Source organism: Vitis riparia, chromosome 19 (assembly GCF_004353265.1).
Source record: "Vitis riparia cultivar Riparia Gloire de Montpellier isolate 1030 chromosome 19, EGFV_Vit.rip_1.0, whole genome shotgun sequence".
NCBI classification, from domain to species: domain Eukaryota; kingdom Viridiplantae; phylum Streptophyta; class Magnoliopsida; order Vitales; family Vitaceae; genus Vitis; species Vitis riparia.
In genome coordinates this window covers 3,897,576-3,916,603 of record NC_048449.1, presented here as the reverse complement: position 1 = coordinate 3,916,603, position 19,028 = coordinate 3,897,576, and the positions used below count along the sequence as shown (strand labels likewise).

At 35.0% G+C, this 19,028-nt stretch overlaps 1 protein-coding gene across 1 annotated transcript; it reads left to right on the top strand.

The window, feature by feature from the left end:
- Positions 1-726: 726 nt before the first annotated feature.
- On the top strand, positions 727-12,445 carry LOC117909374 (beta-glucosidase 18-like). The gene is made up of 12 exons (XM_034823394.1): positions 727-1,030; positions 1,111-1,177; positions 1,311-1,369; positions 1,465-1,540; positions 1,628-1,702; positions 1,806-1,893; positions 2,315-2,567; positions 2,665-2,780; positions 3,480-3,732; positions 3,852-3,954; positions 4,197-4,305; positions 11,967-12,445. Exons 1-12 carry the CDS (start codon positions 881-883, stop codon positions 12,223-12,225), a joined length of 1,608 nt encoding a protein of 535 aa, XP_034679285.1. The 5' UTR covers positions 727-880; the 3' UTR covers positions 12,226-12,445.
- The last annotated feature ends 6,583 nt before the right edge of the window (positions 12,446-19,028 follow it).

The following is a 19,028-nucleotide window of genomic DNA, read 5'->3' as shown; positions in this document are numbered from 1 at the left end:
GTCTTCTCTGTTTCTGGACTACCTTCAAAGCAGAAATGTACCATTCTTTTTACCAAATTTGTAGTAACATTGAGGTGTCCCCTGGGATTGTAAATAATGTAGAGCACTTTTGCAGTTTGCCTTCATCATTTTCTCTGTAAAACTGTTGTTTCAAGGGCAGTGACACTATTATGAAAGCCATCCAAGTGGCCTAATCAAATAATTCTCTTTGCCCGTTTAGCTTCATTATTTTTCCCCCTAATTTACCAATATTGAATCCTTAATTGAAGGCAATCATTTAACATATATCATAGAAAAAGAGTTCTTACTAACATCAGCCAACTACAAAGAAATTTTATCTTGTTTTATAACTGCATTCACAGATCTTGAGGAAAACAAATATAATTGTTTCAAATATTGAGGACAAAATAATATTTTGTCTTGAGGTTGGTTTCTAGATGGTTTCTTTATGATTATCCTGTTCGTCATTATTGTCCCTTTAATATCTTAGGTACAAAGAAGAGATCAGGCAAACAGATCTGATGGCCCTAGTGCTTGAATAGACAAATGCATCATGAATTTATAAAGGAAAAAACAAATAAAATCACTGATGGAATTCAAGATCCACACTCTATTTCACTTATTGTTTTTTTACTTCAACTTGTTCTTAGAAAAATTGGACTGAAAATGACCAAACCTCACTTTGAATTGCTCTTTTGCAAAGATTCCACGCAATTTGGGGTCTGTGAGACAGACCACACACCAAATCATGATAATATACTGTATTACCTCTGTGCCCCACTATGCTTACCCTTTTTCCTCACATTACCAAATAAAAATATACAAACCCACCACCAAAATGCTTGGAAGTTGTGCTTGATCACAAGTTTAGAGGCCAAAAATGAAAGTGACTGTCACTCAAATCTTCTTGCTTCTCCTACTTTCCCTTGTTCATTCATTTGCTGAGCAAAGGTCCAATGAAGAAGAAGAAGTTGAAAGATCTCAGTTCCCATCTGGGTTTCTCTTTGGAGCAGCCACTTCATCATACCAGGCATATCCTCCTTTTCTTCCACCTTTGCTGAATTGATTCTTTTTTTTAATTACATGGGTTTTTTTTCTGCAAGGTTGCAGATTGAAGGAGCAGTTCTTGAAGATGGAAAGAGTCCCAACAACTGGGATGTCTTCTGTCATATTCCAGGTAGCTATTGAGTATTGACCCTTGCTTCATCCTTAAATTTCTGTAACTTCTCAATAACCCAAAAAAAAAAGAAGGAAAAACCCACTTGAAATTAATGATAATTTGCATGGATGTTCACCATTTTGATCATCAGGAGGCATAAAAAATGGAGATACTGGAGACATTGCAGACGATCATTACCATCAATTCTTGGTACTAATCTGACATTCATTTTACTCATTTCAGCTGAATTCCTTTAAATTTCTAAAAGATAAGAGAATAGGCTCAATGTTTTTTGATTTGTTCAGGAGGACATTGAGATAATACATTCATTAGGAGTAAATGCATACAGGTTTTCAATTTCCTGGTCCAGGGTTCTGCCTAGTATGTCCTTCAAATACCTGTTCAGATACTGTACATTGGCTATTTGTCAATCATTTGGGTAATTAATGATCTTCCTTGTGCTAACAGGAGGAAGGCTTGGCGAAGTTAATCCAAAAGGTGTGATGTTCTACAGCAAAATTATAGACAATCTCCTGCTAAAGGGTATGACCTTTTTCCCTTTCTCCAAAAATTTTGGCTTCACATCTCTCTTGATCTTCTTTAATCTTTATTAGTAGTTATTGAACTTAAGAGGCCTCTAATTTAGGTATTGAGCCATATGTGACAATATACCATCACGATCACCCGCAAGAGCTTGAGGAAAGATTCGGGGCTTGGCTAAGTCCTCTTATGCAGTAATCTCCAATTCTCATTACTTCTTTTATGCATTTCAGTCTTCAGCATTTGGGGCTTTTGAGGAGTTTTAGCTTGATACTGTTCTTTAGTTACCCCAAAATCTTAAGCATATGAGGCTACTAATTGGTCAGTTTAAGACTAGTTCTAATTTCATGAAGAATTTATACTAACAAATATGTGATTCAAAGTTTTTCAAATTTTAGGGAATTTTGGTTTGCTTTTGACGTAGTTTTATGCTATGTATTCATGGGAGGTCATAAGTTTGAACCTTAGTTATCTCTCTCATTTGTTGAGCCCACTTGTAAACCCGAAAAGGATTGCCTGTGAGATGGAATGTTAGGGTTGGACTACATTGTTAGTCCATCATTACTTTAGCCAATATTTTAATGGTCAGAGCATCAATGATGGATGCTTTTGTAGGGAAGAGTTTGTCCATTTTGCTGAAACATGTTTTGAGAATTTCGGAGATAGAGTGAAGTACTGGACAACAATAAACGAGCCAAACCTATTAGCAGAAATGGCCTATTTGTGGGGGAGATACCCACCAGCACATTGTTCAGCCCCTTTTGGCAATTGCAGCAGCGGCAACTCTGATACAGAGCCTCTCTTTGTGTTGCACAACATGTTACTCTCCCATGCCAAGGCTGCTAACATCTACCGCCATAAATATCAGGTACTCGAATAAAAAGGCCTTATGTTATATTCTTAAATCAATCTCGTAGCATTACTTTCATAATCATACTAAAAAATTATATGACATTGTTTTGCAGTTAAAGCAAGGTGGGTTTATTGGGATCATTGCAAATACATTAATGTGTGAACCATTGAGGGATATCGAGCTTGACCGCGAAGCTGCAAAGAGGGCGTTGGCATTTTATATAGCCTGGTAAGTATTTAACATGCTCATCACTTGAATATTTAAGGATTCTCTTATGGTTTTTGAATTTAGAATTGAAATAAAATGTTTTCAAATAACGTAGTGTTCATTTGGATATGTTTCCTATTTTTAAAATCGGAAAATAATACTGACTTTTATATAAGATGTCAGAGCTTTTAAATGTTTATATTGAAAAGGGAATGGTCGTATAAACTGTAAAAATAAAAATAAAAATTGAGGTATTGAAAAAAAAGACGGGCTTATAGGGATGATTGCAAATACATTCATGTATGAACCATTGAAGGATATAGAGCTTGACTGTAAAGCTGCAAAGAGGGCATTGGCTTTCTATACGGCCGGGTAAGTATTTAACATGCTCATTACTGGAAAATTTAAGGCTCTACTGACTTTTGAAAATAGTAACTCGGTCTCCCTGAAAAATGAATTAGGAGAAAGTCAGAAGTTTTTAAAACTTTTGTGCTAAGTTACCATTTTGCATGAAGTCATCACTGCACTAAAATAAAAGAAAACGTAAAGGCTGAATGGCCATGGTTTTGGCCCTTCAGGGTTAAAAAATGGGTCATTTCTTCCCTAGAGAATTGGATATATATTCTTTGAAAAAGAAAGAAAAAAGAATCAAATCAAAGGGTGTTTTTGAATGGATTGTTTTGGGATGTTGTGATCTAAGTTTAAATTTCTGTTGAGCAGGATGTTAGATCCCTTGGTGTTTGGAGATTACCCTCCTGAAATGCGCCAATATCATGGGAATGGGCTACCAAGGTTTACATCAGAGGAAACAAAGTTGTTAACACAAAGTCTGGACTTCATCGGCATTAACCATTACACATCTCTGTATGCCAAGGACTGCATCCATTCTACTTGCAGCTCCGATGGAGACCGGGCAATTCAAGGCTTTGTGTATCTTACAGGAGAGCGAGATGGTGTTCCAATTGGTGAACGTGTACGTAGTAATGCAATTATAATGGTGGCCTAGTTGTTGAATAACCATCAGCTCTTTTTTTGTTTCCTCTTCTTTCTTTGATTAGTTGATATTAATTTTTCTTAATTTGTTTGTAACAGACGGGGATGAGGAGATTCTTTATAGTTCCCAGAGGGATGGAAAAGATCATCGAGTATGTTAAAGAAAGATACAACAACATGCCCATGTTTGTGACTGAAAATGGTGAGTGGATTTACAGCTTTCTTATCTCTCTCAAGTGAATTAATGATTTCTGACACTAGTTTTGGAAAGTACTTTTAAGCATTAGGAAGTACTTTCAGTCCTTTCAAAGTCAGTCCCAAACGGTATTGACTATGTAAGAGTTCGACAAGACAGTTTGATGGCATATTTCATAAATTATTATTATTATGATTATTATGCTTTTGACCCAAAAAATTTGTGGGTTTTCAACATAATATATGTAGGATATTCTCCACCAGAGAAACAAGATGAACAAGAAGAAGATTTGGTACAAGATGCCAAGCGAATTGAGTTCCATAAAGCCTACCTTGCTGCTTTGGCCCGGGCTATAAGGTCAGTAAATCGTATCCTCTATAGCTATCAAATTTGTTAGAATAATCCTTCTGTGCCCAGATTAGAAATTGAGAGTTCGTTTCTCAGTGTTTTTAGAATAAAAAACATTTTTGAATATTAATTATTTTACAAAGTTTAAAAAACACTTTTAAAAAATAAAAAAAATTGCTTATAATATTTTTTTAACAAATACTTGATAGTTGATTCTCTTAAATATACTCTTATCTAAAACACATAAAAATACTATAAAACAAATTCTAAGAAAACTCACTTCAGCATATGTAATAATGGTTTATATCAATATTTTGAAATTTGGACCAGATTGGTTGGTTTAACCGTAGACCAATAGCCTAATCGTTTTACAAAGTTTAAAAAACACTTTTAAAAAATTTAAAAATTACTTATAATATTTTTTGAACAAATACTTGATAGTTGATTCTCTTAAATATACTCTTATATAAAAACACATAAAAATACTATAAAACAAATTTTAAGAAAATCTATTTCAGCATATATAATGGTTTATATCAATATTTTGAAATTTAGATCAGACTGATTGGTTTAACCACCGATTGATGGCCTAATCGTTTTACAAAGTTTAAAAAACACTTTTAAAAAATTTAAAAATTATTTATAATATTTTTTGAATAAATACTTGATAGTTGATTCTCTTAAATATACTATTATCTAAAACACATAAAAATACTATAAAATAGAATATAAGAAAACTCACTTCAACATAAGTTTAATGGTTTATATCAATATTTTAAAAATTGGACCAGACTAGCTGGTTCAACTGTCGATCGATGGTCTAATCGTTTTACAAAATTTAAAAAACACTTTTAAAAAATTTTAAAATTACTTATAATATTTTTTGAACAAATACTTGATAGTTGATTCTCTTAAATATACTCTTATCTAAAACACATAAAAATACTATAAAACAAATTCTAAGAAAACCCATTTCAACATATGTTATAATGGTTTATATCAATATTTTGAAAATTAGACCAGACTGGCTAGTTCAACTGTTGATAGATGGCCTAATCGTTTTACAAAGTTTAAAGAACACTTTTAAAAAATTTAAAATTTTCTTATAATATTTTTTGAACAAATACTTAATAGTTGATTCTCTTAAATATACTCTTATATAAAAACACATAAAAATACTATAAAACAAATTCTAAGAAAACCCATTTCAACATATGTTATAATGGTTTATATCAATATTTTGAAAATTGGACCAGACTGGCTAGTTCAACTGTTGATCGATGGCCTAATCGTTTTACAAAGTTTAAAAAACACTTTTAAAAAATTTAAAAATTACTTATAATATTTTTTGAACAAATACTTAATAGTTGATTCTCTTAAATATACTCTTATTTAAAAATAATATAAAACAAATTTTAAGAAAATCCACTTCAACATATGTTATAATGCTTTATATAAATATTTTGAAATTTGGACCAGACTGGCTGGTTCAACCGCCGATCGATGGCCTAATAGGCTAATAGTTTTACAAAGTTTAAAATACACTTTAAAAAAAAAGTTAAAAAATTACCAATAATATTTTTTGAATAAATACTTGATAGTTGATTCTCTTAAATATGCTCTTATCTAAAAACACATAAAAATACTATAAAACAAATTCTAAGAAAACTCACTTCAGTATATATTATAATGGTTTATATCAATGTTTTAAAAATTGGACCAGATTGGCTGGTTCAACTACGACCGATGGCCTTTTCAACCCGGTTTCCCATCTTGAATTGTTTATCCATTGGACTGGTCTTAAACCGCGTTCAAGCAGTTGGATGTGTGAATTGGGTGGTACGGACGGTCCTTCAAGAACCGAAAGGTTCAACGTTCAATGCCCCCTATTAGGAAAAGATAATTTGTATTTAAGTTGTAATTATCTTGTTGTAATTAGAAGATAATATTACTCTAAATAGCTTGTAGATTGGCTTGATTATAGGAAAGGATATGTACTAAACATGTAATAAATAGTAGTATCAAATCAATGGAAACACATCTTCCAAAACCATTTTTATTATCTTCTTTAATTAAGTTGGTATCAGAGCAAGGTTTCTGGTGACTCTGCAGACTCTCTTCCGCTCTACTTTTCTAACAAACCGGCCATGTCCGGAGATGGTTCTACATTGTCTAAACCCTTGGATCCCTCACATCCTTTCTATGTCCATCATTCGGATCAGCCCGGATGTACACTTGTTTCAACCAAACTAAATGGTACCAATTACCAGTTGTGGAGTAAGGCAATCATCCATGCCCTTACAGGAAAAAATAAAATCGGGTTTATTGACGGCACCATACAGCCGCCATCGTCCGAGAAAAAGCCAGAAGAATATGCACAATGGAATCAATGCAACAGTATGATTCTGTCGTGGTTGACCAATTCTGTGGAAGCGGACCTTGCAGCCGGCATCATCCATGCCAAGACAGCCCAACAAGTGTGGAGTGATTTGCGAGATCAATTTTCACAAAAGAACGCTCCCGCGGTGTATCAGATTCGCAAGTCAATTGCAACAATTTTCCAAGGTACTATGTCAGTAGCAGCATATTATGTGAAATTGAAATCACTCTGGGATGAACTAGACAGCTACCTTGATCCATACACATGTAATAAGGCGAAGGAACATTTGGAGGAAAATGAGGAAGAACGAATGATGCAGTTTCTTATGGGCCTCAATGAATCATTCAAAGGGGTTCGTTCTAACATCCTGATGATGACCCCTCTTCCGAATGTCAGGCAGGCATATTCTCTGGTGATACAAGAAGAGACCCAATCTCGCATGGCTTCCGAGTCAACCGATAATTTCTCCATTGCAGCGGCGGTAGACAACAAATCATCATCAAAGAATGGTAAAAGCTGTGATCACTGTCACCGATCAGGACATACGATTGATGAATGTCGATCACTCAAATACCATTGCACCTTCTGTGGTAGAGATGGCCACACAGAAGATCGATGCCGTCAGAAGAATGGAACCGGATCGTCAAATTCTCGGCAGAAGGGCTCTAGGAACAATGGTCGAAATAATAAACCTGCAGTGAACATGGCGGAGGGTTCTGGTGATGCAAACTCAGATCCGTCGAACATCTTGCAGAATTTCTCGGCAGAAACTATTCAACAATTTGCCCAAGCTTTGTCTGCGTTTAATCAGAATCGACAAACTGGTAATAATGACGTTTTTGCCAATGCGCAGGTTCGACCTCTGCATTTGATGTCCATGCTAATTCGATATATCTGAATTCATGGGTCTTGGATAGCGGTGCAACTGATCATAACTTCGGATCTTTCTATTCCCACACATGTTCATTCACCACATAGTCATACTGTTAATCTGCCTAATGGTACATCCACACCTATCACACACATGGGCACCTTTAAATTCAATTCTAAATTTTCCCTCCATGATGTTTTATACGTACCAACCTTTCGCATGAATCTCATGTCTGTCAGCAAATTAACGCGAGATTTAAATTGCTCAGTTATCTCCTTGTTGATTCGTGTATTTTGCAGGACTTGGATTCGAAGAAGACGATTGGCTTGGGTAGACGTCATGGTGGTTGTATTATTTACAACCAGAAAATCTCTCCTCAGTTTCGTGTCAAATTTCCTCAACCGAGTTGTGGCACAATCGACTTGGACATCCGTCCTCGTCTCGTTTTAAGCTGTTACAACCTTTGCTTTCCATTAAAAATAATGTAGCCCATTTTGATCATTGTTCAGTCTGCCCTTTAGCAAAGCAGACTCGTCTTTCATTTCCCAATAGCTCAATAAAGTCAAAAACTGCATTTGATTTGATTCATTGTGATGTCTGGGGTCCGCATAGAACTCCTACATATTCTGGTTCTCGTTTTTTTCTTACAGTTGTGGACGATTACACTCGATGTACATGGGTGTTTCTTATGGCTCATAAATCCGAAGCAACTCACATATTAACTAAATTTATTCACTTTGTTTCCAATCAGTTTCAGGCTTCCATCAAAGCTATCCGCATGGATAATGGCACAGAATTTCAGCCATTGTCTCCATTTCTTAGTGCACGAGGCATTGAAATACAAAATCGTGCGTTTACACTCCACAACAGAACGGTGTGGTCGAGCGTAAGCATCGTCATATTTTAAATATTGCTCGGTCACTCTTTTTTCAGTCACAAGTTCCTCTTTACTTATGGGGTGAATGTGTGCTTACTGCGGTTTATTTAATCAATCGTACACCTTCTCCTCTATTGTCCAATCTTACTCCCTACGAGCGCCTATACAATCGCTCTCCATCCTATGCTCATATACGTGTTTTTGGCTGCAAATGTTTTGCCACTATTAACCAGCCCAAACACAATTTGAACCTCGAGCAACACCCTGTGTCTTTGTTGGTTACCCTAGTGGTCACAAAGGATATAAATTGTTCAATCCCATCACTAAACAGATTTTTATAAGTCGTGATGTGCATTTTGTTGAAGACATCTTTCCATTTCAGCAAAATTCATCTCCTTCCCAACCCAGTCCCGTCAGCACTGTTCCTTTACCCATAGAGCTGCCAGCTTTACCGTCACCTATCACTGATCCGACGACAACCCATTCTTCGTTCCCATCTCCATCAACCCCCTTACCTTCTCCAACTGAAAATATCACATCCTCACCTTCACCAATTCCATTTCCCTCTGATATTTCCAGTTCATCCAACTCCCCTTCATCCCTTCCGGAGTCGACACCAGTGGCTCCTTCTCCAGCGGTCCATCGTCGTTCTGAACGAGATCGTCATCCTCCAGTTTGGCACAATTTATACCATATGTCTCCTCAGGCCGGCTCGTCGTCTTCTTCGGCATCCAAAGGTACACGATATCCTCTTTCACTCTACTCATCCCTCGCACGTATTAATCACCCTCATCGCATTTTTTTAGCTTCTCTTGATGCACAAGAAGAGCCGAAGACTTATGATCAGGCTGCACTTAATCCGAAATGGCAGCAAGCAATGGCCTCTGAATTGGCTGCGTTAGAACAGAACAATACATGGTCTTTAGTTCCCTTACCCGCCGGTCATCGTCCCATAGGTTGCAGATGGGTTTTTAAAATCAAATACCATTCGGATGGTCGCATAGAGCGCTACAAAGCGCGACTCGTAGCCAAGGGCTATACTCAGATCGAAGGGTTGGATTATGGTGAAACTTTTTCCCATACTGCCAAACTTACCACTCTTCGTTGTTTGTTAACAGTTGCTGCCTCTCGTGGATGGTACGCTCATCAGCTAGATGTACAAAATGCGTTTCTTCACGGTGACCTACATGAAGTGGTTTATATGGTTCCTCCTCCTGGCCTTCGCCGACAGGGGGAGAATCTGGTATGTCGGCTCAATAAGTCTCTTTATGGCTTAAAACAGGCCAGTCGTAATTGGTTTGCTACTTTTGCTGCTGCAATCCGACAGACAGGTTTGTACAGTCTAAAGCTGATTACTCCTTATTCACTAAAGTTTCGGGTTCATCTATTACTGTTGCATTAATATACGTTGATGATATACTTCTGACTGGAAATGATCTTCATGCCATCACAAGTTTGAAAGAAAGTTTGCTTAAGAAATTTCTCATTAAAGATCTCGGTGACTTGAAATATTTCTTGGGGATTGAATTTGTGCGTTCACAGAAAGGGATTTTTATGTCTCAGCGCAAATATGCACTGGATATTGTACATGATGCAGGGTTAACGGGGTCAAAGCCCGAGCTATTTCCGATGGAGCAAAACCTTCGTCTAACATCCGAAAGTGGTGAGAAATTGCATGATCCGAGCAAGTTTCAGAGATTGGTTGGCAGGTTAATTTATTTGACAGTTACTCGGCCTGATATCGTATATTCTGTGCGTACCTTGAGTCAGTTCATGCAGGTTCCGACTACACATCATTGGAACGCTGCCTTGCGATTGCTGCGTTACATCAAAGGTACACCGGGACAGAGACTATTACTTCCGGCCGATAATCAGTTAAAGCTCACAGCATTTTGCGACTCCGATTGGGCGGGTTGCCGTGAGACCAGAAGATCGATTTCGGGTTTCTATGTTTTCTTGGGAACTTCACTTGTGTCATGGAAATCGAAAAAGCAGACCAATGTATCTAGGTCTTCAGCAGAGGCAGAATACCGAGCTATGGCAAACACTTGTTTAGAACTCACTTGGCTCAGATATATAATGAGAGATTTACGTGTTCCATTGTCAAATCCTTCGGTCTTATATTGTGACAATCAAGCAGCTTTACATATAGCTGCTAATCCTGTGTTTCACGAGCGTACAAAGCATATAGAAATTGACTGTCATATAGTTCGTGAAAAGGTGCAAGCTGGACAGGTTAAGCCGAGATATGTTCCTACTCGACTACAGGTGGCGGACGTCTTCACTAAGGCCTTGGGAAAAGATTAGTTCCAGTCCATGCGAAGCAAGTTGGGAGTTTGTGACATACACTCACCAACTTGAGGGGGAGTATTAGGAAAAAATAATTTGTATTTAAGTTGTAATTATCTTGTTGTAATTAGAAGATAATATTACTCTAAATAGCTTGTAGATTGGCTTGATTATAGGAAAGGATATGTACTAAACATGTATAAATAGTAGTATCAAATCAATGGAAACACATCTTCCAAAACCATTTTTATTATCTTCTTTAATTAAGTCCCCTTATGTTGCAAAAATGGGCCATTGCTCATGCCCTACACCTCACAGCCCAGCAGCCATTTGAACCTGCCACACACGGCAGGTTCAAGGAAAAATAGTTGAACCACTCTGCTACCTTTTCGTTTGTGTTAAAAATTATAAAAACAAACTATATATGTTATATATATATAATTACATAATACAAGTTTTCTTTCATTTTTGATACAATATATATATAGTACATGTTTTGTTTAATACAATTTAAAATATGAATATGTTTATATAAAAATGAATAAATAATATTATAAATATGATTAATTTTTAATTATATATTTTTCTTTTTTTAAATTATTTTAAATTTAATAATTTTGAATTTAATAAAATATAAATTATATATTTATGACATCAACGATTAGACCGTGACTTAAGAAGAATGGCAATGGAATGGGTTCGAGAGGGATTACTCTCATCCCAACCTCATCCTATTTATTTAAAATAATTTTCATTCCTATATATTAAATGAGCGAGGTGGGGTGGGTATGCAAATTTTCTATGCTCATCCCGTTCCATCTCGTTTAACTTTTTTTTTTTTAATTACATTAAAATAAATATATTTTATAAATAATTAAAATATTATAATTTTTTATTATTATATTTTATTAAAATATAATAATAGGAAAATAAAAATTAAATTTAAATAATTTTGTATATAATCAAGGGAAGAGGACGAGGCAGGGCAGGACAAGGCAATACCCAAACCCACCTTAAATCTATCACGGGTTTAAAATAAATCTCAAACATGTTCTAAACTCGTTTATTTAAATTTCAAACCTATCTCATTAGAGACGGGGTAGACAGATATCCGAAAAAACTCACCCCATTGTCATCTCTATCAACCATCGATTTGACCATTAAACCATAAACTGATAATTTTTTCAATTCAATGATCCATCCCATTATGAAAACATTGATTTATATTGATGTGGGTTTCACTAAAAATTCAGGAATGGTGCTGATGTCCGAGGGTATTTTATATGGAGCTTGATGGACAACTTCGAGTGGGTGTATGGTTACAACACCAGATTCGGACTTTACTATGTGGATCGTCAGACTCTTAGGCGAACTCCCAAGCTTTCTGCAAGATGGTATGCAAATTTTTTAACCAACAGTGGCCACAACCATGTAGAGAATGCTATTCCAGGCTCATTCAAAATCAAAGATGCCATACTTACTAGACTGAAAACCCAGAAAGCTGAAATGTAATTCTATCTCAAATTCTCAATGCATCTTGTTGCATTAATTATTGGTCTGACCTATATGTTCTTTCCTTCTAAGGCATTGGCATATGGTATTTCTGCGGTTTTGTTGCTATCTAGCTAGAAAAATGTTTCATTAGGAAAATGACCCAATTGTTTGATTTGGGCTCAAAGGGCCTCACGCCCCTAAAACGTAATATAAGTCCGTACAAGAAGTTTTTTCCCGATGCGTGAATGGGGATTTATTAAAGTGTATATATATATATATATATATATATATATATATATATATATATATATATTTTCAAATTTTTGGAGCAAGTGGGAGTTGTGTTGACTCTCCGGAGACCCAATTTGGTGAATTGATTGGGATGCTGGAGGAGGCCACACCATAAATTTGATATGGGGGCCCTCTTAGGCTACGATGAAATATCAAAAAGGAGTTTAATTTAATAATAAATATCACACAGATTTATATACTAGGATATAATAATTTGATAAAGACAAAATGACTCAATTATACATATTAGGAGTGCAGCTTCAATGGGTTGGTTTGATCCAATCCAATGATTGGACAAATATTTTTAATACTTAATTTAAGTTTGAATTAAATTTTTTTAACTTGAATTCAATTTGACTTAAACTTGGGTTAAGATTTGAACAACTCAAGCTTAACCCAAACTCAATTTAATAATTTTATGATAGTTATAATATTTATTATTTAGTATAATAATATTTATTTTTTTAATTAAAAAAAAAATCAAATTATCAATATATAATACTTTTTATTATTATTATGATCTTGAAGTTTTATCTTATTTATTATTTGAATTTTGGTATAAATATATATATATATATATATATATGGATTTTTAAAATCATTATGTTTTCGAATATCAATCTGAATTTAATTCAACTAACCCTAAATTTAATTCCACCAATCTAAATTTAACTTGAGGTTAAAAAGGTAAAGTGCAGTTAAGAATGAACTGAATACTTTGAATTAGAAGTTAGATTGGATTGAATTTGAGTTAATTATCTCTTAATTTGGATTGGGTTCGGATTGATCATTAACCTAACCAATCCGCCCAAGTTACAGACCTAATATATATTATAATTGACAAACGAAAGCAATTACATATCCACAAATTTAGTAGAAATTAATTTTTATCTCTATTGGAAAGAAAAAAAAATCTCTTTGTTAAAGGAAATTTTTTACGCTCAAAGTTTACTATTTCAGTAATTTAAAAGAAATACAAAATTATAAAACAATGAAAAACGAAAACTAATAAATTAATGAAAATTTCATTAAAAATCCTTAGTTTCCTTAAGTTTTTGGCAAAAAAAAAAATGATCAAATTAAAAGTTTCCCTAGAAATTTCAAAAAAAAAAACAAAAAACCCTAAGAAGGCATAAATGATAAGAAGCTTCTAACAGAGGGTATAGACACATTTATCAATACCCTAAGAAATAACATCCTATCCCACCTGGCTTCCAACAACCCATTTGGTTGCCAACAAACCATTCATGATATTTTTCACATGGTATTGGATTCTGACCACATTTTTTATATACTTACCCCAAATCTTTCCCTACTTTTTATGTACAAAAATAATCAGTAGTGTTTCTTTAGTTTGCTTTGGCGACAAAATCATAAAGCTTGGCTTCTTTCATCTGATCCCACCATCCTTTCATGTGCACACATACCATTGCCTCCAAATCAAGCATCAAGATGCGACAAATTGGCATCTCCTTTGCCCGTCAAACCCCATCACTTTCTTGCGTATTTATTATTATTATTATTTGGAAAATGCTAAGTTACCTTAGTGGTTTGTACCTCTTCAAATTGATAAATTGTAGTTTTTTCATTCATTCTTTCATTCGTTCATGTACAGAGTATATATAGAGGGTAATCACCATTTTAAGAATGGGAAAGAATGATACAAGGAAAGAATGATATAAGGAAATAACAACTAATATCCTAATATCTCAACTTTCCTAATATCTCAATATTCATAATATCTTAATATTCCTAGTATCTCAATATTCCTAATATCTCAATATTCATAATATCTCAACTTTCCTAATATCTAAACATTCCTAATATCTCAACACTAAATGATATAAGGAAATAATGATATAAGGAAAGCATTCCTAATATCTCAACACTCCCCCTCAAGTTGGTGCATAGATGTCACACATGCCCAACTTGTCTAAAAATTTTGAGAACACTTGACTTGAGACAGCTTTGGTAAGGATATCGGCCAATTGATCTTCTGATCGAATCTTAGGCAATTCCACAATCTTATCATCCAACTTTTCCTTAATGAAGAATCTATCCACCTCGACATGCTTTGTACGATCATGTTGTACTGGATTATGAGCAATATCACATGCGGCTTTATTGTCACAAAACAATCGGATTGGTTGCCTAGATAGGTAACCTAAATCTTGTAAGAGGAGTCTTAGCCATAATGCCTCACAAAGTCCAAGAGCCATACCTCTAAATTCCGCTTCTGCACTTGAACGAGCGACGACATTCTGTTTCTTACTTTTCCATGTCACAAGATTACCACCTACAAAGGTAAAGTAACCAGATGTAGATCGCCTATCATCCACTGCACTAGCCCAATCAGCATCAGTATATACTTCTATACTCTGATGATCAACATTTTTTGCGAATAAAATTCCCTTTCCAGGAGCATTCTTCAAATACCTCAAAATACGCATGATTGCATTCATATGTTGTTCTCCAGGATTATGCATGTATTGACTCACTACACTCAATGCATAAGCAAGATCTGGTCTTGTATGAGCTAAGTACATTAATCTCCCCACAAGTCTTTGGTATCTTCCCTTATCGGTTGATAGTTGATTAGGCTCAACACACAATTTCAGACCTTCTTCTATTGGTGTATTAATAGGTTGACATCCCGACATTCCAGTCTCCTGTAAAAGATCTAAGGCATACTTTCTTTGAGACAGAAAAATTCCTTCACTTGATCGAGAAACTTCAATCCCAAGAAAGTATTTCAGAGGACCTAGATCTTTCATTTCGAATTCTCTAGATAGAAAATTTTGTAGAGCTTTTCTTTCTTCAGGATCATTTCCTGTAACTACCATGTCATCCACATATACGATGAGTGCCGTAATCTTACCATGTTGCTTTTTTAGGAACAAAGTGTGATCTGAATTACTTTGACGATAGCCAAAAGCTCTCATTGACTTTGTGAACCTTCCAAACCATGTTCTCGGGGATTGCTTCAACCCATACAATGACTTCTTCAATTTGCACACCTTCTGACATTGCTTTTCTGACACCATGCATCCTGGTGGAAGATCCATATATACTTCTTCAGATAACTCGCCATGCAAAAAGGCATTTTTCACATCAAATTGTTGTAATGGCCAATCTAGGTTTGCAGCTAAAGACAGTAATACTCGAATTGTGTTGATCTTAGCTACAGGTGCAAATGTCTCTGTGTAGTCAATTCCATAAGTTTGAGTGTACCCTTTTGCTACCAGTCTTGCTTTAAATCGTTCAATACTACCATCTGCCTTGTACTTCACAGTATAGATCCAACGACACCCAACTGGCTTCTTTCCTGGTGGACATTCTACGAGTTCCCATGTTTCATTCTTCTGCAATGATTTCATCTCTTCATTCATGGCTGCTTTCCACCTTGGATCAGCTAAGGCTTCCTGCACACTGTTAGGAATAGCTACAGTAAATAATTGATTTACAAATGACTTATTTGATTCAGACAAACGATGGGTAGACACATAGTTGCTCATGGGATATTTGACTTTAGTAGACAATTCAGGTTCATATGTGGGTTTAGGAATACCTCTATTATGACGATGTGGTAACCGTTTCATGAATGGATCAGGCTCCAAATTAAGAACACCCTCAACAGACGACGATTGGTTTGGTATTTCAATGAAGACATCTTCGGACCCAAATTGTTGACCACTCATATCCAACTCACCCACTTCCTGGTTCACTAGTTCAGATTGTCCAGATTCATCTTCCTCAGAAATATGATAATCATAATCGAGAGTCTGAATTTCCTTATGGTACTCCCCCTGAAGTTCAGACTCAGATGAAAAATACATTGAATCTTCATGAAACACCACATCCATTGTAATATACATTTGTCGAGTTGGAGGATGGTAACATCGATATCCCTTTTTGTGCAATGCATATCCAACAAACACACATTGCAATGCATGGGAAGTTAACTTGGTGCGTTGGTGCTTGTGTAGATGCACAAATGCCACGCAACCAAAAACACGAGGAGGTAGATTTGGGACGGTTGGGGCAACAATAGCATTAGTAAGAGCTTGGAGAGGTGTTTGAAAGTTAATTGAGCTAGAAGGTACCCGATTGATCAAGTATGCGGCAGATGTGATTGCTTCTCCCCAATAAGATATTGGTGTTTTTGCTGCTATCAAGGAAGCACGAACAACCTCTAACAAGTGTCGATTTTTTCGTTCAGCGACTCCATTTTGCTGGGGTGTATTGGAACAAGTAGTTTGATGAATGATGCCATGTCCTTCCAAATACTTTTGAAGATCAGAACTTTGATATTCTCCACCATTATCACTACGCAAAACCCGAACCTTTGCATTGTATTGAGTTTCAATCATTTTATGAAATTTTTGAAACAACAAATTCACTTCATCTTTGGTCTTCATCAAGCATAACCATGTCATTCTGGTACAATCATCAATAAAAGTAACAAACCAACGTGAGCCACTCAAAGTTGGGACTTTGGATGGGCCCCAAACATCAGAATGTATAACCATAAAAAGAAACGGACTTTTATTCAAAATTAACGGAAACGAAGCACGATGACTTTTAGCCAATTCACAAATATCACAACGGAAACCAGAAATATCACTCTTTGCAAACAAACTAGGAAACAATTTTTTTAAATAACCAAAGGAAGCATGTCCCAGACGTCGATGCCACAACCAAATTTCAGACTTTTTCTTCTCCCCCTCAAATCCATCTGCCATCAAGGCTTGTTGCAACTTATTTGAATCCTTTGACTGCAAGTCCAAGTAATAGAGTTTTCCCTGTTTAATACCACAACCAATCGTCTGTCTTGTTTGGATATCCTTAATCACACAAAATTCAGGCCAAAAAATGACAATACAAGATAAGGCTGTAGTGATTTGAGAAACTGACAAAAGATTGTAATCTAAAGATGGAACAACTAAAACAGAATCCAAATTCAAAGTATCAGTAAGAGTTAAGGATCCTTCCCCAATAACTGGGGTTGTGTTACCATTGGCTGTGGAAACAATTTTTTGTGAGGAAGGTCTAAGGGGTGAAACCTGTCTAGAATCAAAAGTCATATGATCTGTAGCACCAGAATCAATTATCCATGTACTATTAATAACAGGTGTAAAAGTATTTAAAAACTTACCACCATGATCAGTAGCGGCTACCAATGCAGAGGCTTTCTCAGCAACATTAGCCTCTGTTTTTATTTCGGCAACAATTGCAGTCGAGGTTTTCTTAGAATCCTTCTTCCGTTGATCACGATTATTATAATTAATAACAAAGTGTTGATAGCCTAAACATGATCTAAAGGTCCATGGTTCAAACCCTCGGTTCCTTATTGTTTTCCTAGTCATACCAAGAGTCGTTGCTTTGAAATTGTGGGATATCCAGACTGGTGGGACCAGTCTTATTGCAGTGAGTGCATTTGAAGGTTGACTTATCAATATTAGGGCTTGTCTTAGGATGGTTGATCGCTGTCGGACCACCATAGCGACAAAATATCCAGGATTTCAGTTTCATGGCTCTGATACCATCTTCAAATTGATAAATTGTAGTTTTTTCATTCATTCTTTCATTCGTTCATGTACAGAGTATATATAGAGGGTAATCACCATTTTAAGAATGGGAAAGAATGATACAAGGAAAGAATGATATAAGGAAATAACAACTAATATCCTAATATCTCAACTTTCCTAATATCTCAATATTCATAATATCTTAATATTCCTAGTATCTCAATATTCCTAATATCTCAATATTCATAATATCTCAACTTTCCTAATATCTAAACATTCCTAATATCTCAACACTAAATGATATAAGGAAATAATGATATAAGGAAAGCATTCCTAATATCTCAACAGTACCTACCGAACCCAAGATTTCCACGGTCGAGGATAAGTGGTGACATGTAACCCATTGAATAAAAGTACAAATAAATCATATGAAAATACAAGGTACAAATAAATTAAACTAAAATATAAATAATAAAATCTAAAAATATAAAATGACCCCATTTAATTAGTATAAGGATGACGAGGTAACTTTTTTTAAATACACATCTATCTCATCTTGTCTCTTCTTAATAGGATAAGTATAGAATAAATATGAACAAATTTAGGATGGATTTGAAAATTTTTTTAAGACTTAGAACAAATTCAGGATAGGTTTAGGTATGTTTTTATCCCGTTCCATCCGCCCCTCTTATTTATATTTAATAAAAAAATATTTTAATTTATTTTTTCTCATTTTTAATTTTTTTAATATATATATAATAAAATTATTTTCATTAAATAAATCATAAATTATTATAATACTTATTTATTTATAAATTGTATTTACTTTTTAATATAACTTCAATTTTAAAAGTAAAAAAATTGAAAAAAAAAAAAGAAGAATAATTTTGAAAATTTTAAATAGGGTATAAAAATTTCCTATACATGGCCTTGTCGTCGCTGGATTGATAGTGCTTTTTTTGAGGTAGTGTAGCCAAAACCCCTGTTGTTAATAAATGTTTT